Below are 23,396 nucleotides of genomic sequence, written 5' to 3' on the forward strand. Positions count from 1 at the left end.
CTTCGTAGGCAGGGTCACTACCCACTAGGCCAAACCGGTCGTCAACCGGTTTTTTCTTGAAGAGTCTGGAGTTCAGATTCAGCTTCGTTAGATTTAAGCAGAAATTATAATATTTATGGTATTCATGTTAATAGGAATTTTGAGTTGTCGACTTGCCTACTTAATTAACATGAATTAATTTTTAACAAGCAGAAACTTAGCGTGAATTTCAAATATGACTTGACATTCCGGTAGCCGTTTAAGAAGTGTAACGCTCTTACGGTAGATGTCGCTAGGGTCCCCTAGATCCATATGGTGGGAAAATTTGCTGGCTATGGATGAGGTCTCGGGGGCTTAGTTGGCAGAGCTCTGTAGTATCTATCCAGAGACCGTGACTTCAAGTCTCAAGGCAGTAATTTTTCAACATTTAAATTTAAGATACAGACCCTTTAAGTAATTTAAGAAGAGACAGTCCCAAGATACAAGCTCAGCCTAGTTGGGGACACACAGGACAGCATTTGTGCAACTTTTACCATTTATTATTTTAAGAGTCCTTAAGACTGTCGGTGTTTAGCTTTCGCTCTGAATTAATATTATTTATATTAATCAGTGGTTATCGCTGTGGGCCACACATATTGTAAACAATATAATAATTATTTTTGTAAGTATTACTTGTAGTGGCTGTTTGTTTACCCTAATAAAGAGAGAGAAAAAAAAGATACTAAATACTAAATTATTCTTATTTAGCATGGTCAGTGGGACACATTATTTTATTTATCAGATACGCCCACTAAATTCATTGAAAGATTTCTTAATTAATCTTTTCCTTTAAAACAGAAGTTTTTCAAGCGATTTGAACAGTAAACTATCCAATCCATTAGCAACACTTCATAATATAAAGGTTGTTAATCTTCAAAAACATACATTCTATCAACAACACTTTTAAAACGATTTTAAATAAAAATAATTCATGACACGCTGTACAAATTTTTTAGCCTATATAGTTCAATGTCTCTAAATTCAAGAGAACCTAGCACAAAAATAATAGACACGAAATAAAATGATAGATACAAATGTTTGCTCCACTTACCGCGATGTATTCCTCGTGTTCGTATGTAACTCCGATTATATTACAATTACATAATGTACATGTTACATGACCCAATTTTTAAAATAATACCAAGGTCCTCAGATGTAGGGTAAATGTGTACAAGTCTACAATTAAATTGAAATTGATTGGGAATGCTTGTTCTGAAATCGGGACGGCGTGATTAGATTATTCACTTTCATGTTTAATAATCGTTATGTTGGTTGGTAATGTATTTTTAGTAGTAGCTTAGTACAAAAATTAAACATTATACTTATGTACAGTCAGCGTCAAATACTTTGTAGCAACCAAAGTAGCCAAATAGTTCGGTACACCATATATTTAGTATGGTGTACCGAACTATTTGGCCACTTTGACTGCTACACGAAGTATTTGACGCTGACTGTACCTTTGTTTCACCATCATCAATAGTATTTGTTTTGCAAGGGGGCAAAGTTGTTGTTTAATCGCTCGTGCTAATATTGATACCCGAGCAAGCGAAAGATTCCTAATTGAATTTGAAAAGTGGAACCTTGAACGTTATGATTTGTTTAACCCCCGTGCCTTGGGTTTCAAGGCACGAGGGTTAAATTTTTTTTGCCCAAGTGAAACACAAAGATTTTCACCACACCAACCCGAAGAACCCGTGTTACTAAATCAAATCCAAATAAACCCTATTACCTAAATATGTCATTCAAAATCACCATTTTAAAGTTTTCTACGAGCTAACATAATAAGGTCCGTAGACCGGACAACCACTTGTCCAAGCAGTGTCTCCGCTGACAATCGACTGGCAGTAGACGGTCAGGGCGGCCTCGTACCACACGGAGGCGATCAGTTGAGAAGGAGGCTGGCTTAACTGGACTCGGCTGGAAAGAGCTGGAAGTAGCTGCCCAGGATCGCGCCAAATGAAAAATTCTTCTGCGAGCCCTGTCCCTTTTTTTTTTTTTTTTGACGGAGTGGGAATGTATTTACGCACGGTGTGTGGGACTCGCCACTCCTTTCCCCTCTCCTGGGAAGAGGGGGGGGAGAATTTAGCCCTACCCACTAAACCCACTCCGGCGTTTCACCCTCTTTGCCGTTCATGAGGGCGCACTGGCATCGATGATGACATTCACCACTGCGCCCTCCGGCAGCCCCGGCTTAACGCCAGGGCACCCTCACAAGAGCCCTATGTCCCTGATGAGAGATAACAGGATTACATCATCATCAACATTATAAGGAAACAACTCAAAATTTTCATTAGATTACTTTGCCCCACGTGTGTAGCTATAAAATGCTACTTTCCTCAGTTTTTGAACAATCAAGCGAGCCTTTACCGGCAGGTGTAATGAAAAATCATTCTAAATCAGAATTAGAATCATAATCACGTCAATCTCTTACTTAAAACCAGCCAGCAATCCGTTAATATATGTATGTTGGTCCATCTACCGTCACTCTGCCTGGCAACACGTCATATGTTGTTTTGTCCTGAACTGCATTTCACTGTTCACGTTAATCAATTGATTTAGCTGCAATAATATACCTATTTCGTGAACTCGATCTATTGTGTCAAATATTCTTAATCATATCAAAGTAAAACATATTAAATTTAGGTATCCGAGAAATTTATTATCCCCTCGAGGATCATTTGTTTAGAACGTGCACATAAAAATAATGGTATGTATCATCAGCGGTCATTGTCCCGTTTTCGCAAAAACAGTACACGATCATTCATCCCACGACACCATTTTACAATGAGCCGTCATATATGACACTTAATAACAGGAACATTTTTAGCTACACGTTAATGGACCTTAAGTTCTTTCAATAAGGTTAAAAAATGATCAGTCACTTGTGTCAACCACAAGACATTTTGTTTGAAGACTTCGGTGATATGGAGGTGAGAGGGGTCAGAGTAAAGTGGTGGATGGTTCTACGAAATTCTGAAGTGGATTAGCGTTCTGGACACGCCGTGACGCCCACTTCAGCTAATGTCGGATGTGCAATTACCCTGATCTGTCCCAAATTGTCTAGACTCTAGACGGGTAGTTTGATGATACTTTCGACATGGAGTTTTTATTTTCACCCTTCGTTGCGATGGTTTTATAATATAAGAAAAGCTAATGCCAGGAACCTGTTAAATGTCAAATAGTTCGTCTTTTTAACATTGGAAAGGAAGGTAAGCGGTATTTTGGCGTGTCACTTTATTAAAAAAACACTTTTGAAAAATAAGTCGCAGGTAATATGTAACAATTATAAATGATAGACTAGACGATCGTTTACATTCTTTTACTTTCATAAGTAAATAATTCCTGATTTTAACGAAGCGTTTTTCAGTAAAACGACATGTCAAGATTGTTTACCTTTTTCTAATGCACAAAAACGAACTATAAGACGGGGATGATATAATAATAGATATTTATCATATTTATGTTATGATCCTTCTACCTAATACCTAATATAATACATTCAGTGTTTTTGTGGTTTTTTATTTCGAATTATATAATAGAGTTACAAGATTCAATGAAGCCAAAATTTAATGATTACATAACAAAGAAACTTTGCTTTCAAAATATTCTTCTTTATTGAAAGCAGGCCGAACAATAAGCACTATTGAATAATTTAGATATATGTATTTCATTAATTTTAGAAATTAAAACACGGGTAGCTAGTTTAACAACATATTTTAGACAATTGTTTAATTTCAGCTGCGTTGAAATCGTTAAAAAAATCATTCGTATTTTCAATAGGAGTTCAAGAATTCCTTTTATATGTTCTAGACTTTAAATAGATATTACAAATTCCTACCTCCCGTGGTTTAGGCTTTTGTCTGTCAGTTTCTATATAACGCTGTTATTCACATTTTATAATATTATTTTCTTTTGCTGTCCATAACCTACTCATCTAAATCATATCATTTATCGCTTGTATCTAGCCCAGAACTGTTTATCGGCTATTTCGAAACATTCTGTGAACAAATATATTACTGTTTGCGACTCGTTTCACTTCAAATAACCAACCTCTCATTTGTTTTTATGACAACATTATTACGGTTTTTGAAGCAGTTATTCATACCTATTAACACCAATTTTAGCTTGCTATTATGCCTTAAAAATATCTGTAATAAAGTTGACCTCATCAATTTATACAACAATGTAAATCTGTAATTTAATAATTAACAGTTTCATTATGACTGTTATACCACAAGCTTACATTTTCAAGCTTTTTAATTGGTACATGAAAATGACTCGCGTAGATCTTTGCAAAATAAAAAAAAACCTGTAACCGAAAACGCTTGGAAGAGCTATTGGTCCATGAAACACCTGATATAGACCTACCTCTGTCACTCCAACGTAGCCTCATGGACATGTGCGTATTTCCTGTTCCCACCTACGATGCTCAGACCTGGTCCTTGACGGAAGCTCAGAAGTCCAAAGACCTTGATATGATTCGATAAGACCTTGAAGATGGCTCACGCTATTTGGTGCATGCGAAATAAATTGAAATTAGTGCGTGTATGTGCGCAAACTCCAAGACGATCGTCGAGGTCGTTTCAAAACCAGATCAAATCATAACAAATTGTTAAATAAATAAGTTTTTGGCAAAAATTTTATGTTTGGTACAAGCTTTTATCGTTGACTGTACCTTTCTTTCCACAGGCAACTAATACTCATCGAGACAATTCTAAAAACCCCAAACAATTAGGTCGCGTTGTTTTATCACAGGCTCCTGTCTCTATAATCAGTTCAGCTCGATGGTACCATAATATTGCATTGTCACCCGACTTGCATATAGATGCAAATTTTCAGCTTCATTGGAAACCGGGAAGTGGGTCAAATTTAACTTGCAAGATTTAATTACAGACCGACAGACAACGGGACAGGTGAAATAAATAAAAGCTTGTAAAATAGACCTCCTGTTCTACCTTCAAACAATGGCTACAACACAATTAAAATCCACTTTCAATAACGACAAGCCTTGAGGGTTTTACGAGCATTTAAAAACAATAAACCTGCCAGTGTACGCCGTTGACTTACACTGACGACGATGACCTCATTAAATCAATTTTGTAACAGCTTTCAGGGCTCCACCGTCACAAAATTACTACCGTAAAACCACCCAACTATAGTCCAATACTGCAACTATGGTCCACAAGTTCAAAAGGAAATTAAGTATCTATACCAATGTTCCTTGTGGTTTACTCCTAGTTTTACCTTCCATTTATAAACATACTTTGCCTTAAAACTACAAAAATATAGTAAAATACACACCTAAACGAGAAAAATTGAGTTTATTTGTGGACCATAGTTGGGAGCTTTGGACTATAGTTGGGTGGTTTTACGGTATCGTAAATTGTGCTGAGTTCATAAATTAGCTACGAGAACCACTGCGCCTTCTTCGCCAAGAGGTATTTTGTCCAAACATTATCAAAAGCAATAAAAAAAAACTGTACATGCACGCCGTGTTTTGTATAGCATAGTCATTTACAGTATATCTCAGATATTCCTACGCCTGATTGTACATGTTTGTACGAAGGTCACAAAGTTTAAATTTACTCGACTAGTTATTTTCAGTATGTATATAAAAACTCGTCAGTATGCTGATCAAGTGATCATTTCGAGATCTCTATTTCACTTGACAACATTATCTTCATATATTATTCTCCTGGACTGCTCCCCTGAAGCAGAAGAGAAGATTCATTTTATAAACTAACCCACGAAATTGAAGATAAGCCATTTGAAATTGCTGTCGGTTGTCGTTCGAATACTGTTCCACAGATGTTTGGTGAGGTAGTTGCGCAGTAGTATTCTCTTCATCTTTCTTCTCAGCATATTCGCCTCCACTGCTGAACATATACCTCTATCATGGATTTCCATGTTATTTTGTATGCGGCGGTTCTATTCCAGGTCAGCCCTGCTGTCTTACTGATATCGTTCGATCATCTGGCTCATGGTTAAAATATCCCCGTCACCTCGGCTTACCAGTAGAGGTTTCCAGAACAGTACTCGCTGGCCCCATCGGTCATCATCCCTGCGACAGATATGGCCGACCCATTCCCACTTCTCCTGCGCAATTCTTTTGGCGATGTCGTATTCTAGTAGACGCGCAGTAGTCGTAGTAGACGCTAAGTTTTCATGGTAAGTGCTATACGTACGAGTAAAGTGCTTCTGTGGGAATATACATGCATTATTACTATTAAGTCGGTATAAACTTAGCAGCATGGTCGGAGACTAGGATTAAAACGTGGTTTTTAGTATTTACCTACTTAATTTTGAGTTTCAAATCAATAGTACCCAGCCAAACCTTAAAACCACTCTGTCATTAACATTGTATTGTAACTTCTCACCAATCGTCCAAGTTAAGTGGCGACCTATAAATACATGCTTTTATATTTAGCATTACTTTCAGCTTCCCAAATAACTAACCTAAATTAAAATCAACGTCAAAGTAAATAGCAACATTAAATAAACTAACCTGATTCTGCAGATCGAAGAAATAAATGAAATGTTTTCTGTAATAAAAAACATAATTTCAATATGGCTGACTTAACCTAAAAAATATACTTTAAATTGGCGCCAAATGACTGACGGTCCGAATCGGGCGTGCGAAATTTATGCGTTCCTTTTGATGCCTTGATCACTGAAGTCTGGTCATGGAATTAAGAAGTATTGCGTATGACTGGACAGTGCACTATTTCGAAAGAGACTATATATTAATACATCTATGCATCGCAAGCAAGCAAGGTAACTCCTCTGGAGTTGCAGGCGTACATAGGCTACGGATACTGCTTACTATCAGGCGGGCCGTATGCTTGTTTACCACCGACGTAGTATAAAAAGGTTCAGTCTAGATATTTAAAGTCTTCAGTGGCGTAGCGTGAACTAATCTAGCCGTGGGCGAAACCACATCTGCGAGGCCCTTTTCAATTTTATTGCCAAAGTAATAAAAAGGTTGGCTTTGCGAGGCCCCCCCTAAGTGCGAGGCTGTGGGCCCCATTCGCCCACGCCTAGCTACGTTACTGATAGTCTTACTAGTGCTTCACACAATTCAGATTAGCAAGCGTTAAAGAGAATGTTGCATATGCATTAGAGAGGGACAACAGTATTCGTTTCTTCTTCCTTTCTAATACCAACATATCCATATGATTTTTCTCATGTCTTACCTTCCCGGCATTTTAACGCCGTCTGTTTCTTGTTGTGTTTTTGGTTTTAGAATTATGCAAGTAAAAGAGGACTTTGTACCTACTAAATATGTAGATCCATAAATGTCCATACATTCTTACACCAACTTCCATTTTCTGATTTTTGGTGATTTTGAAAAAGCGCATTCCACTACACTTGATAATTCCATGCATTAAGTATTTAACCCTGAACAGGCAGATCCAACGCATTGCTTAATGGGCAGTAAATGAGAGAGAAAATTTACGGCCGGTACAAAGGATCGCAAATGAGACCGGGACCGTAAATCTGGATTACTGTCTTCGCCTTAAAATAAAACTATGTAAACGTATAATTAATTTAAAATACATCCCGACGTTTCAAACCCATTACAGCGTTTGTGGTCAACGGGAGATTCCCCGTCCCCCTTTCTATATTTGAAACCACCAACTTCACCACCACACCAGTTACGGAAAGAGAGACCCAAGCTCTCCTATATACATGTACACGTTCAACGCAGGTGGACAACTTTATTGTCACGCGTGCAATAAAGTAAGAGCAAGTTCGGCCTGGCCAGCCGCATTAGAGCTTACGCTAGAAAACGTCTATAATCTTTATTTAGGGTCACCCTCATCGAAAACGATGCGGAGAAATGTATACATTTGAAAATTGGCCGAGAATGCCAAGATGGACCATATGGGTGCTGTCACATGGACATTTGAATCCGCGATTAGCCATCTAGTACACTAATTAATATTATCTACACCCATTAGCTCGTCATTTAGTCAAAAAAGAACTTAAAAGTCTTTATAAATAGTAGTAATATGGCACAAGACACTGTCGGTGCTAATTATATCTTTTTCTACATCAGAAAATTGGCTGAGATGGTCCATATGGGTGCTGTCATACTCCCAATTCAGTTCTAATCCGCGATTAGCGATGTAGTACACAAATTAGTATGGTTTACAGCCATTAGCTCGTGTCGGCCTAAATTGTGTATCTTCCGGATTGCAGATTAGCGGATTTGGCATGGAGAATGCTTTCTTTTATTTATTTGGTTTTTACGAACTTACGTGCGTTATTCTTTCCTACATTTGCGTCCCGATTCGAATTTTAAGATACGTCAAATATTAGGTCTAGTTACGATATTTCTTCAAACAAAAACGTCACTTTTGACACTGACATATCCGATCCATATCGTATCTAAACCTAATATTTGACGTATCTACAAGTTCTAATCGGGCAGTTGGTGTAGGTATATGAACTTACACGCGCGTACGCTTATGCTCGTTAAACATTAGTCTGAAACTGTATTTGTATCTTAAATTAAAAAAAAGTCATTTATTGTCGCAAAAAATAAATAAATAGTACATACAGCAAGCAGCAGCAAACATGATTGACTAATCGTTTTGACTGAGCAACTTGATTCGACCAAACAGTCAACCACTCTATAAGCATTCATTACAGCACAGTAGCAATAAGTATACAGCTTTTGAGAACTATGATAATATACTATATAGAACCTATTGTTTACATTCAAACTCTTAAGTGCGACAATTGGCTCAGGACTCAGCTTAAATCTCATGTTTTGGCATAAAAATCAGATTTCTGACAAATGTTCGGTTTCGGCCATAGAACTTTCGCTTCTTTAGGCCGCACCGAAAATGCTTGGGTAATATCCGACCAACGTTTTGTTTTCGGCAGGTTCTGGCATAAAAAAACATGTTTTGGCTGGATGTTTAGTTTCGCCCGAAACTAGAGCAAACCTATTATTATATTTAATTTAATATATTTAATTGATTTAAAACCGAACCTTCTGTTTCGGCAAGAAATTCAGTTTCGGTCAGACACTACCTAATAACAAATTAAATACAATAAAAAATATAATAGGTACTGGAGTTAGTTATTATGTTTTAAAATTAACCAATAAACATCTATCTCTAATTAGTACGTTTCATTTACCTGACTCAAAATAAATTCGCCACATGTAAACAAAGCTTGTAATTAGTCGAAACAGCTGGAAATCTTAACTCTGTTGGCTCGGTTCATTGTTGTTTTATACATTTTGTCAAAACACAATAACATATTTATGTACAGTCGTCTTATCCTCGTAAGGCGTGACCTATTTTTAGTCCGTCCAGTGTACTAAAGGAAGATCGTTATGATATTTTTAAAATTGTGACCCCGAAATAAGGTTTAGTACGTTTTATGTACCATAATATTGCATTACATACAATTGTATGCAAATTGTCAGCTTCATCAGAAGTCGGGACGTGGGTCAAATTTAACTTGCAAGATTTGACCCGTACAAACATACATAGATACATAAATAAAAGATTATAATCAAAAATTCCAAATCTGAAACAATATAATTGCCCATTATACCAAGTTTTAAACCACGTTTTTATGGTTCCGTAGCCAAATGGCAAAAAACGGAACCCTTATAGATTCGTCATGTCCGTCTGTCTGTCCGATTATGTCACAGCCACTTTTTTCCGAAACTATAAGAGCTATACTGTTCAAACTTGGTAAGTAGATGTATTCTATGAACCGCATTAAGATGTTTACACAAAAATAGAAAAAAAAAAACAATAAATTTTGGGGGTTCCCCATACTTAGAACTGAAACTCAAAAAAATCTTTTTTCATTAAACCCATACGTGTGGGGTATCTACGGATAGGTCTTCAAAAATGATATTTAGGTTTCTAATATCATTTTTTTCTAAACTGAATAGTTTGCGCGAGAGACACTTCCAAAGTGAAAAAAAGTGTGGGACACCCCCCCTGTAACTTCTAAAATAACAGAATGAAAAATCAAAAAAAAAATATTATATACATTACCATGCAAACTTCCACCGAAAATTGGTTTGAACCAGATCTAGTAAGTAGTTTTTTTAATACGTCATAAATGGTACGGAACCCTTCATGGGCGAGTCCGACTCGCACTTGGCCGCTTTTTTTCATGTTACCTATTAAACATCGTGTTTTTCACAACAACGCCTCTGGCTCACATAAATAAAGCACTATCAAATCAATCCAGAGGGCCTACCGCGAACCACGTTCGACGTGTTGCCTCCCTGTCACGCTTACGTACTAATTTACAAGTGCGACAGAGAGGCAACACGTCGAACGTGGTTCGCGGTAGGCCCTCAGTTTCTTGTCCTATATTAGATATCAAAAGGAAGCCGGTGTAACATCAACATTCACTAGCTGTCTTATTCCAAACGCTCGACATCATAATATTGAAGAATTACTCATGTTATGTTATAATCGTAAGTATGTAACTTTACTTTTGAGTGGCATTAACTTCGATTCTTGTCTGTTTGTCTGATTTAATTTCTTGTCTTTTATATCTTATACCTTTAATAAACGAGCAATTCTTGTATATATATATATGTATATAATATATATTTCCGGGATCTCGGAAACGGCTCTAACGATTTTGCTGAAATTTGGTACATGGGGGTTTTTGGGAGTAAACAATCGATCTAGATTAGTCTTATGTTTGGGAAAACGCGTGTTTTCGAGTTTTCATGCGTTTTTCTTTCGACGCAGAATATGGTCGCTAATTTCGTGTTGCCGGCCACTGTCCGTCTGGTCCAGCGGGTTAAGACGCGGACTGCTAAACGAGTGTTACGGGTTCGAATCTCGCCCGGTGACTAACCTTTTTTTTATATGTTCAAGTTTATATATAATTTTTTAATTTTTATTTTTTTAGACAATATTTAAAATAGTAAAAAAATGTAGATAAGATTATCACCTATACACCACCATATTACAATAAATAGTTATAACCGAGCAATGCTCGGTCGCCCAGGTACTAAGAATTTAAGTCTTTACATCTGTAATAATAATCGTTTTGTAGGGTTCCGTGCCCAAAGGGTCAAACGGGACCCTATTACTGAAACTCCGCTGTCCGTCCGTCCGTCCGTCTGTCACCAGGCTGTATCTCATGAACCGTGATAGTCAGCCAGTTGAAATTTCTACAGATTATGTATTTCTGTTGCCGCTATAACAACAAATACTAAAAACAGAATAAATTAATATTTATTTCCAATCTCGAAGTTCTCATCCAATCACCGAAGTTAAGCAACGTCGGGCGGAGTCAGTGCTTGGATGGGTGACCGTTTTTATAGCTAATGGTACGGAACCCTTCCTGTGCAAGTCCGACTCGCACTTGACCGGTTTTCTTAATTATATTTCATCTCTGACACTTAGAGACTTTTACATCTCTAAAGAATTTTAGTATTTGTTGTTTGTATTTTTTTGTCTTTTTTTTTTGTGTAATTCGTTATTTAGAGACTGTATACATCTCTAATAAAGTATCTTCTATTGCATTGATTCCATATTTGTAATTGTATTTTGAAATTTTTTGTTATTATTATTGTTTGATGTTTGGTGGAACGATTCCCATGTATATCGGTCCTCTGCCTTCTCCTTGACAGTCGGATACGATACGACGCGACGTTGAGTTCTTCCTTTCTTCATCCATGTACGTCGTATCTTTATAGATGTCTAAGCATCTTACAAAATATCTGTGCCAGTAACGAAAACGGTATTTTTTCGTTCTTTGGTAATTATTTCATTCCTAATCGGGCAATCTAATAATACGAAGTCGTTATCTAAAAACACAACTGAGTCCTACATTTTGAGTATAAAATAAACCGAAATATATGGTTATTTCGATGTTTTTGCAAAAAACCGGTTCCGATCCCTGATCTGTGCCAAAATCCTACCTATTTTTTTATTGTGTTCGTCGACTTTTTCTTTCGCACTTAAGCCAACGCTTTGTGCTGTCTGTGGTGCCGTGTATTTTGTTTGTATTAACCCCATCGAATAGACTATTTAGTTTAAATGTTTATCTAAATAATTTCAGCCCAGCGATTGGACCGCCTGTTGCTACCTTTATTTACATTGCAAATCTTTTGTTGAACGAATGAATGAATGAATTTATTGCGTATTTGTAAATTCAGGTGTCAAAGTAGCAGATTGAACTTGTTTTGTGTGAAGTGCGATAAGTGATAAGTGGAATATAACTTACCGTGAAATATATAGTATAATGTACCATTTCATGTTTCACAACGAATGGAGTTTGAATAAGCAAGAACAGTAGAGAGGCAGATAAAGAAAGTTCGATTTTAGTTTTTCTCGGTAGTCCCTCAGATCTCGAGGTCACGTTACACTAGTCAGAGCCCTCCACTCGTTGCGTCTGCGCAACGTAATTACGTTGCGCAAAGGGCGCGTTAGGCGCACGCACATCCGGCTTTTTATTACTATTAAATGAGCGTTTAACCTTATTTCATAGTATTTGTTACATTACGATTTATATTTTTCATATATTGTATATGTCTATTTTTTATTTGAAAGTAAATAAGTTTTTACCAAAAATTTAATTCTGGATACCAGCTCTTTTTGGTAGAAGAGCTGCAAAAGCTCGTACCGACTTGATACCGCGATAACTAGCCGAGAGTACAAAAAATAATGCCGCTTCCGGTGCGAAATTTAACCCATCTAATACCGAAATAATATATATGGCAGCAGTCAAAAATGTACTGATGGACACTGAAAAGCAAAATCTGTCAGTATTTTTTGTCGTAAGTGCTTGGCAGACGCCGCAGCGGGGGCATACATTGTAGTTAAAATTTGAGCTCCTTGGGGCAGCTGTGTCCCCTGCTTGTACCTGCCTACGCCCATGTTTTTGGATTCGGCGTACATATTCATTTAGGTTTTAGCTATAAGTAACCATTTATCTTTTATTTCTGGAATTGTATTCAACACGGTCAAATACTCCATTGTAACCCAATACTACAATAGCTTAAAATACTTAAACAAAAAAACACGACCTTTACGGTTACGTAACCTAGATAACATTCCAACGTTTGAGGTCCGAAAAACAAACAATGAATATGGTCGAAGAGTAAGGAAATGCATTATACCGCGTATATTGAATAGATTTCCATATGAATTAGTAAGCTCGTTAGAAGGTCGAACATGTGGGCAAGTTAGATCTATGTTAAAGAAACACATGCTTAAAATGCGAAAATAATGCAAATTTATATAAAGATGAAGTGTGCTGTATAATTAATTCTACACGCCTAGACTCCTTAACTCAAAAAATCTTTTTAATTTAAGATTAGTAGTTAAGCTAGAAAAATGCATGTTCATTTGGTATGAAATAAACAGATTAATTTTTTTTTTTTTTTTACTCATTTTTTTTATATAGGTAATCGCCTATTGTGTTCCTAAATTAACCCAAAACAAATGATCTGCCACTTCCCATCAAGCTCAACACAGCAAAATAACAGATTACGTAACTCTGGTATGCGAATGTCATATTTCTACGCCCCAGTACGCTTGATTTACTGTGATAGCTGAATTCAGAGAATCCAGGACTTTTTATTCTCTTTGAGCGAGCTTTCGTATTTAAAAACCATTTTATAAAGACCGTAGGATTCATTTAAATTGCATTTAATCGAAGATCTCTTGAGTTTTAGTTAATTGAAGCAAATTTAAGAATCGCCAGCGTTAGCGATGGCACTTATATTATAGCTCGGCACTATGATGGTCACACCTTTAACGTCTGTCATCGTAGCCTTCACGTTCAAACAAGTGTGTAAGTGCGAGACGCATGGTCTTATAGGCGATAAACTCGCAACCATCTTATGGCCAGCCTCTTTTGATAGAAGATTGATAGATTCAAAACATTGAAGTCGGTCAATGTGTTGTACTTTTGCAAATCGGTGTTTTTGTTATGTTCAGTAAGATGCTCTAGTTTGTTAATATTGTATGGACTTGTGAGAATAGTTATGGGTACGTTGATCTCTTCTAAGTTCTAAGCTTTAATGTATGATAAAATAGTACATTACGATACAAGTGCGAAAAATAGGAAATTCGAAACGAGTGGCGATAAATTAAAACACGACCGAAGGGAGTGTTTTAAATCGACACGAGTTGCGAATTACCTATTCGCACATGTATCGTACAACGTTTTACAGTACATATGGCCCTTTAAATGTTCGACACAGTAACGTAATATGCTACTTCTCGCACTAGTGCTATAAAGTAGCCCCATATGTACTGTAAAAAATGTACGACAATCTTACACATTTATACCTAATAGTAAGTAAGTAATTATGGAAATATTCTTTTCTCAAACTTGCTATGAAATTATGACATGACTTACGTCAAATTAGGTCCGGAAATACTACATATCAGGTGCGATGAGTGAAGATGATATGTAAAGGAATTTCATACTGCCTTACACACCTAGGACTGTAAAGCAACCTTCTTTTGTTTTTTAACGTCAAATTGTGACACAACGTCTTGGCATTCAACCATCAACAAATATAGGTACGGGACGGTGATTTGTTGTGCATATTCGTTGCTAAGTAACGGCGGTGGCGCAACGCGCAGACGCGCGGACCGTGCGTAAGGTTGTACACCGCTGGTAGAGTGGCGAGCCGAGTAGGTCGCCACAAAACAAATTGACTACATTTTTTTTTTAATTGCAAGTTTGAGAAAAGCACTATACAAATCTCGGCGAGAAACGGGGTTGCCGGCCGCGTGTCTATATCTACTTGGCCTGCAACCCTACGTTTCCCGGCCTCTATAGTAATGTACTATTATTGCACCAACAATTATACATTTTACATACATGTAAAACTACAAATAAATAGTGTGTTAGTGTGTAATAGTGTTCTGTAATGTAGCTCAATAAAGCTTGAACTATTGTGGGACTAGAGTGTGTTTTAGCTTACTTTGCACTGATTTGAATATAATAAAGTGTGGCTATGTCATTACAACATTGCCACACTATATCATTGCAATTGGCATGCAGTTAGATTGGTCCGACTCTAGATGGCAGTTCACGGTGACGTACCATCGTCCGCAATTCAAAACAAATCGGCCAAGAGCATGTCGGGTCATGCTCAGTGTAGGATTTCGTAGTTACCATTCTGTCAGAACAGCCCAAACGAGGGATATAAAGTATCATGTACATTACAAGCATAAGGAAGTACCTTCGCAGTGCTATTTACTAAGAAGAGAAGATTTTTGCAATAACTCAAAAACGGCTAGACCGATCATATTGGCTATAGTTTTCATTTAAATTATTTACTAAGCTTATGTTATCGATTTTTTTCATATTTTTTGGACCCATGGCTCAAAAGTTATAGGGACACATTTTTTTTCTTTCGGAGCGATTATTTCCTAAAATATCAACTTTATCCAAAAAGTGCTAGTCGAACGCCCACCGAGGGTTCCGTACTTTTTAGTATTTGTTGTTATAGCGGCAACAGAAATACATCATCTGTGAAAATTCCAACTGTCTAGCTATCACGGTTCATGAGATACAGCCTGGTGACAGACGGACGGACGGACGGACAGCGGAGTCTTAGTAATAGGGTCCCGTTTTACTCTTTGGGTACGGAACCCTAAAAATGGTTTTCGCAAACCCTTATTCGCTTTAAAAAAGTCTATCCAACGATACCCCATACTATTGGGTCTAAAAACATCATTTTGTATGGGAGGTAACCTACAAAATTTTATTTTAAAAATAATTTATTTTACCACCACTCGTTGTGGATTTCCTATTTTCTGCACTTGTATCGTAAATAACTATTAGTTACTTTGCGTACGGCCGGTCGATGTAGAAAAATTAGAAATCCATTAAGGTGCGACCAGACCGCAGCTTAAAAAACGGTCACGATACGGAATCGCAGTGACGCGTCGTATGCGTACCGTTTTTTACGCATGCTCCCCACACCGCTGCTTAAAAAACGGTGACGGTACGGAATCGCAGTGACGTGCTTCACGCGAATCTTTTTTGTTCGCAAATCAAACGCTGCATTTACAAAACAGTTGCGTCTTTTACGTCACCGGTGTGGTGTCTGCCATAAGATCTCCGTGTAATATTTTTCGCGATTTTTACGCAGATCAATTTACGGTGCGTCAGCGTATTTTAAGCAGCGGTGTGGGGAGCATGCGTCAAAAACGGTACGCATATGACACGTCACTGCGATTCCGTATCGTGACCGTTTTTTAAGCTGCGGTCTGGTCGCACCTTTACAGATGCCTTTGCCAGAGTGGAAGTCTTTCGGCTGGCATGTTTAGTGAAATCTAGCTAATAAAAGAGATAATATCATTACTATTTTTAGCACATGCATTACACTATTGCAAAAGAAAATCTCAGTAAAAAGCTAATGTACCTATTGAACCCGAGGTCGTTGACTTGTATGCAGGGTTGTCACTAAATAATATAATATTTAAACTGAATATAGGTCATCACTCATCAAATGCATAAAATCTATTTTCATCACACTTGCTCGAAACATATCTTTATTTCATGCAGATGTACTTAGCCTTATATTGTTCCCGAGGGAGTTATGGATTGCGGAAAAAGTAACTTCCTATCGAGTCTTTTTTTATTATTATGTAACTAATTCATACAAACCAAGTAGCGTTAATGAATTTTAGTTTAAAAATACTGCCATTAGTTATTTAATATGTTTGTTTATGTTTAAAAATATTAAATTTGATTAATTTAATAGCCGTTTAAAATATTTTTACATAAATTACAATCGTGGCTGAATGCCGAATAGGTCTGTGCCTTCGATGCCTAACCTGTCAACAAATGACTATATTATGGCGGCCAAATGTTTGATATGTACACCGTATTTAAGAATAATTCCACTTAAAGTTTAGTTTTTTCTTCGCAAGTATGATGAAAAACATTGTGTGTAACTCCGGGGGTAAGAATATTGTAAACTCGGGTCTTTAATTCCCTCCAGAATTACCAACCCTCGCTTACCGTTGCACAATGTACTATTATCTTTTTCAATGACAAACTGTCATAATGTTTTAGATTCCTCGAAATCATCATCATCGTCTCCTAGCCGTTTTCGGCCACAGCAACTGCTTTCTACCGCTGAGAGTGTCGCTGGTGCGCTCTCAGGTGACTGACGTAGCCAATCTTAGCAGCGAATGTATTCCTCGAAATAAATGTCTTGTAAATAAAATTAAAGTTTCTAGCGATAATATTCCCGTTGATAGACATAGACTACAGAGATAAACATAATTATTTGTAGGTAATTGATTTTTAGTTGTACATTGCATCAGGCAATTTGTTAGGTAAAGATTATTTTTTTACAAGCAGAAACGAAACTTAGGATAAATTTAAAAGTGGCAAAATTACTGCCTTGGGTGAGACTTGAACTATGCTTTATGATTATGAATTGCTGGCTATGGATGAGGTCTTGGTGGCTCAGTTGGCAGAGCGCTGGAGTATCGATCCAGAGACCGTGAGTTCAAGTCTCACCCAAGGCAGTTTTTTTCCACTTTTGAATTAATTCTTAGCTTAAGGGTATTACTTATTTTACTTTCTCACTTGCCCAGGTCTACGCGTACAGGCGTTAAGGAAGTCACCAGAAGTCATTTAAACTCGTTCTAAAATAGATAATATCTGACAAGTTGACATTTACGAGTGTACGAGAATTTTGAAGCATGAATCATGTCACGCTGAAAGGGCACATATTTGTGCGATGACTTCCTGAGTCGTTTGGATGTTCATTTCTATGTGAATTAGAAAATGTTTATTGACAAATATTTATGATTATTTAACATCGCCAGTTCTGGCTGTGTCTCAAATAACCTATTGAAGTATACAGCGCTTTATATTTCTGCTCGCTTTTTAACCTATATATTTTTTTTCTATTAATATGTTTCGATAGCCCCTAACAGTTGAGATCGGGGTGCCTAGCCAAGATGCCAATCGTTTGCGCTACGACAACGAAGCGCTATATGTCACTCTGGCGCCTTAATAGAGAATGATAGGGATACAGAAAGCGTTTCGTTGTCGTAGCACAAACGATTCGCATCTTGGCTAGCAAGGCTCGGAAGCGGTTTATAAAATACCGGTAAATACCGGTTTATTTCGGTTTTCCTCCGATCTTTTATAAGAACGCGAACGTTTTAAGAACTTTATTGTAACCTAAAAAACGGTTTATTCGACGACTGACAAAACGGCCAGTCGGCCTGATGGTGTGCTACGTAAACATAGGCGCCGACATAGTAAGAAGCCGGTTTTAATTGCTGTTAACCACTTAATTTAACGAGAACTGTTCTCATAAAAACCGGTTTAAAAATTAAAAGGTTTTGCGCCAAGTACATGATAACGGTATGGAAATTCAACCGGTTTGTTTCCGCGCCTTGTTGGCTAGGTCCCCAGGAACCATTAAAAAAACAGTAATCGATGATGATCACGTATAAGCTACATTATGTGAAATTAAACTTTTCTTTTTTCAATTATGTTTGATGTTGAATTTTATTCTCCTCCTATTATGAAAAGTGACATGTCATATGAATTATTATGCTTAAATATACGAATATGAATATGAACATGACGTCTATGAAACATTGACTATTTAATTATATTTTAGTTATTCCTGTTTTTCAACTTCTGCTACCGATTAATCATCGTGTATGGATAATTTTTCAGGACGGCAAGCCGAACTCTAAGAAGTTTTTATACCCAAACTGGCAACTACCACGTCAAATCTAATTATAAAATCAATGACGTATAACTTGCCCTAAATCTACATCATTAATTAAAGTGACAACCCTAATTATGTGACGTCACAAGCTTGACGAACGCTAAAAGCTTCCGCGTGTCGATGCGACGGAAGCGTTGCTTCGACTTCGTTCTGATGATCGGTGTGCACAGATAATGCTCACTAGATGGAATGTATTAATATCACGCTTAGCACGCTTGCAACGTGATATTAATACATTCCATCTAGTGAGCATTATGCAACGTTGCTCAAGTTCAAGCTCAAGTCGGAAATGATACGGAAATATCAGAAATAAAAGAATAATTTTCATTATAGGTTTCAAAAAGTTTCAATCCCATACAAAAATATGTGAAATTTCTGAAACTTTCATATGTGGAAAATTTCGCAATTTCGGTACAATAGTAATTTGTGCCTTCGATTATTATTATATTTTAAAATTTAATTTAAGCAATAAGGTCTTCATTACAAATACTTATACATAATTTACATAACTACAAATATCATAAATACAAAAATAAACACTATTATTGGCGAAAGAACATAGCTGTTGTGGCCTTTATTAGTTTCCTTCATTATTTATGCGTCTAATGCGACATCTGTGGAATGGTGATCTCTACTACTGACGCATATGTGTCGTTGTCTGAATGGCAGTTCCCAATTTGTTGGCGTGAAATAAAAGAAAGTGTTAATAAATATAAATGTGTGGGAAAAGTTGAGCGACCGAGATTTTACATAGAAACTGTTTATTTTCAACGAGCAATTCCGTGGACAATTTTCAGCTGAAAGCCTGTCTTATTCATTCTGACCCTTCGAGCAACACCGGCTTCCGACACGTCGGAAGGGAGGAGCCTAAGCGATATCTTACCGAACGAATCATTCTACCATTTTTTGCGGGGGGAAACGTGCACACAGTCGCATTTCTCACTCACTACATACAAAATCCAATCTGTAATGATGACACAAATACATAGAAAATGACATACGTCAAAGACAAATCTTGCACACCTCGATCTCTTTTTGTGTACGGACGAGTCACAAGTTCACAACATGCACCGCCATAGGTACCTATGCTTCGGCAGAGGGGAAATAGTATGAACGCCGTCTCCCTTCCCGGTGTTGCTCGAAGTTCTGACCTTAATGGCTAATTAGCCATGGCTCACTATGTGAGCCTGGTGTGAAGTCCACATGGTGCATTTTAAGGTAAAGGGTTAATAATAATTATTATTATTGAAGTGTTGCGGGCCTTTGAGTGCCACGTCGGCCAAATAGTGTTCTATCGTAACGGCCATTTAAGGTTCATAACTAATGCCCGTTGAATCCAGATTTTTTGGGCTGTAATGTTCTGTGCCTCAAAGGGTTGCAACACATGCCGCCCTAAGTGGGTACTTCTTTTTGACATTAGTGGTCCATAGGCATAAATAATGTGCATTGCAGTCTCCTCTGGCTCCTGGCAGAACCTGTATGTCGCCTCTTCTTTCTTTCCAATTTGATACCTGTGTTTGTTCAACTTACAGTGTCCAGTCAATATTCTAGTCACCGCACACGTTTTCTGTCTTTTGAGCCCTAGAAGCTCCTTAGCAGTTTTGCTTTTGGACCCTTTGGTTAGAGCTTTCGAGTGTTCTTGTCCTTTAATGAATTTCCAGCGATTGATTGCTCTCGTTTTTCCTAAGTTGCTGAGCAGAGAATATGCATCCCGTTTTTTGATTTCACAGAACGGTTCTGGGCCTACCAGGGGTGTGTCTGCGCCCTTTCTAGCAAGATCGTCCGCTTCGTCGTTTCCGTTAATGTCGGAGTGCCCTGGTACCCATCTAAGTATGACTTTGTTGGAGTTAGCCAGTGCATTTAGGTTTGTTTTACAGTTCTGGACTACTTTTGAGTTTGACTCAAGGGATTCTAGTACCCTTACCTTTATAGGCATAGGGGATATCATGAATAAAGATTAATGATGATTCATGTTCATACTTAAATAGTTTTAACTCATTAGACGCTGGTTATAAATTTTCCAGTTTTTTTTTAAATTTAAATTTATACAGTAATATAATTCCAAAGATAATTTTCTCCTCTTCCAGATGGATGGTCCGAGTGCTAGAAGATGTGGATGCTGGCGAGATCCGATCTCGGCAGGGGCTGGTTCCGGCCAGGATATTACGAGACACAAGAGCGGCGGAGCGGGACACCACAGCATCAGCTGCAAGACGACAGTACGTATACAATAAACATTCATATTTTGGTCTAAGTGCATCATCATCGCCATTACTTTATAAGTAGTCTTCTGTCGCCTATTGCTAAGAACAGGCCTCTGTTCGTGTAGGTCACTTATCCCGGTTCTGGGCTAGTCTTATCCAGAAGTGCCCTGAAATTTTCCGAACGTCGTCCACCCAACGTTAGACCCTAACTACCCCAAGGGCTTTTTTCGTCTAAAAGCGGCCACCAATGCGTTACAATTTTAGTCCACCTGCCGTCACTCTGCCTGGGGACATGTCCCACCTAATCCCATAAAGTGTATATTCGGAATGACACTTTAATCGCTTTGCACTTGCTCTAAGTTGTGGTGGTTATAAGAAGACCTACAGAAGCTCTGTAACAGAACTTCTCTAATCTTCTTCTTCAACCTAGCGTTTTCCCGGCCTAGCGCCAGGGTCCGCTTTCCTACTTAATCTTCTCCACTTTTCCCGGTCTTCGGCATCCTCAGATGTGAGATTGTTCTATTCCATGTCCGCCCTCACGACCTCCAGCCAGCGCTTCTTAGTCCTACCGCGGCCGCGTGATCTAGGGCCTTGGACACTGAGGTTGAGGCAACTATTTCCGACGTAGTCTACTGGTCTGCGGCTTATATGGCCATACCATCTGAGGCGACTTTCCTGCAGCTTATCCACTACGTCACGAATTCCGAGGCTGCCACGAATGTACAGAACTTCTCTAATAATAAATACAAATAGTCTTAATCTTTAAAAAAATCTGAAAACAAAACAATGACACACAAAATTGCGAAAACAAAATTAACGACTTAAAAAAATCCCAAACGTAATAAATTTCTTTTTGCCAGCTTTATAGCGATTTCTTCAATTTCCATGAAATTATATAAAATGGGGTCTTTCATCCGTGCAATTATTTTATAGGCAATTGGTGTCTCGTATATAAACGCGTCCGGATCATAAATAATATCAAGATATATAAATAATATCTCATATGGAACACTTTGAAATATTAGATTGTTGAAGATTTGCCACGAAAACCAAAAACACGAGTGCCCGCGATTTTATCCGTAGAATGGTATAGGGACTGTGCGCGTTGGAGGGTCTGACATCTTGTGGTCTGAATCGGAACCATAAACATGCACATTTACACATCAAGTGTTTTCTTGTGCATAGTAGGTTCTGCCATCTTGTGGGCTACATCGGAACAATAAACCTCACATTTACGCTTCGCGCCATAAATCTGACAGCTCCTGTGCTGCCTCCTACAGTTCATGCACGCTCCCTATATTAACCTTCCTATGTTATTACCGGGAAGTTAATTGTAATTGAAGAGAATTTGAAATATAGGTGTATTATCAAAGAAAACTTTGTATCCACAGTAAATTTACTGACACATTATTAAAACTTTTAGAAAGCCATTTGACACTGATCCTTATTCATTTACTGATATGTACCGTGTTAACTTTTTTAAATATCAAAAAGTGGCGCCATCTAATATATCAAAGGCCAAAGGTATGGCAGCATCGTTTAGAGCGATGTTGATGCGATGTTGCCATAACCTTTAGGTTGTGCCCGGTAAGAAGGCGCTACTTTTTGATATTTAACAAATTTAACACATATCAGTGAAAGGATAAGGGTCAAAGTCAAATGGCGTTCTAAAAGTTTTTATCATGTATTGAAAGATGGCAGTAAATTTACGTGGCTACAAAGTTTTCTTTGATAATACACCTTTATTTCAAATTCTCTTTGATTGTAATTTAACAACTTGTTACGGTATCGATCTTTTTGTGATATGACCTTGAAGATCGCTCACGCTGGTTGGTGCTTGCAAAATAAAGTGAAAATCGTGCATGAGATGCGCGCCATTCATCAAGTCGATCTTGACGATCGTATCAAACCAAGTTTAGCCCAAAAAAGTTCAGTCATTAAAAACAATAATTTATGAATGAGCGAATAATCACCTAGCTGGCAAAGGAATAAAATAGAAGCCACAAAATCTAAATTTACCTAGACAGGTTATGGGCACAAAGATAATTATTGTGTGCATAACATGAAGTTGGCACGGAGGTGCCTGTTCCTATGAAAATTACTAAGAGCAGAATAAACAGGCAATTATTAATCTAGTATTAGGTACTAGACTAGATTCTGGGGCAGTGTTGTCACATATACCAACTTATTGGCAACTTATTTTGCCTGCGTTCTACCTATCTACCTCCCTCGGCCTGAAATCTACCTATTTTTCAAAATGGTACAATTGTAAGTAATTCTCAATACATGTGACGGAACATTACTTAATTTCTACCGAATTTAGATTCGATGTAATAAAAACTGTTGTTTCGATTTCTTTAATAAACACGTGTACTAACATAACAATATTAAAGATTAATAAATAATTTGAAAAATTTATACACACTTTTGATCATAAA

General features: G+C 37.5%; 1 protein-coding gene across 3 annotated transcripts in view; it reads left to right on the forward strand.

Annotated features, from left to right (window-relative positions):
• The window catches only part of LOC133518609 (obscurin), a 149,761-nt gene that overhangs the window by 20,295 nt on the left and 106,070 nt on the right, over nucleotides 1-23,396 (forward strand). For all 3 annotated transcript variants that reach the window (XM_061852270.1, XM_061852271.1, XM_061852272.1), the window contains exon 4: nucleotides 20,842-20,973. In XM_061852270.1, the coding sequence (XP_061708254.1) occupies nucleotides 20,842-20,973 (132 nt within the window). The remainder of the gene's footprint in view (nucleotides 1-20,841; nucleotides 20,974-23,396) is intronic.

The sequence above is a fragment of the Cydia pomonella genome, chromosome 6, assembly GCF_033807575.1.
Source record: "Cydia pomonella isolate Wapato2018A chromosome 6, ilCydPomo1, whole genome shotgun sequence".
Classification (NCBI taxonomy): domain Eukaryota; kingdom Metazoa; phylum Arthropoda; class Insecta; order Lepidoptera; family Tortricidae; genus Cydia; species Cydia pomonella.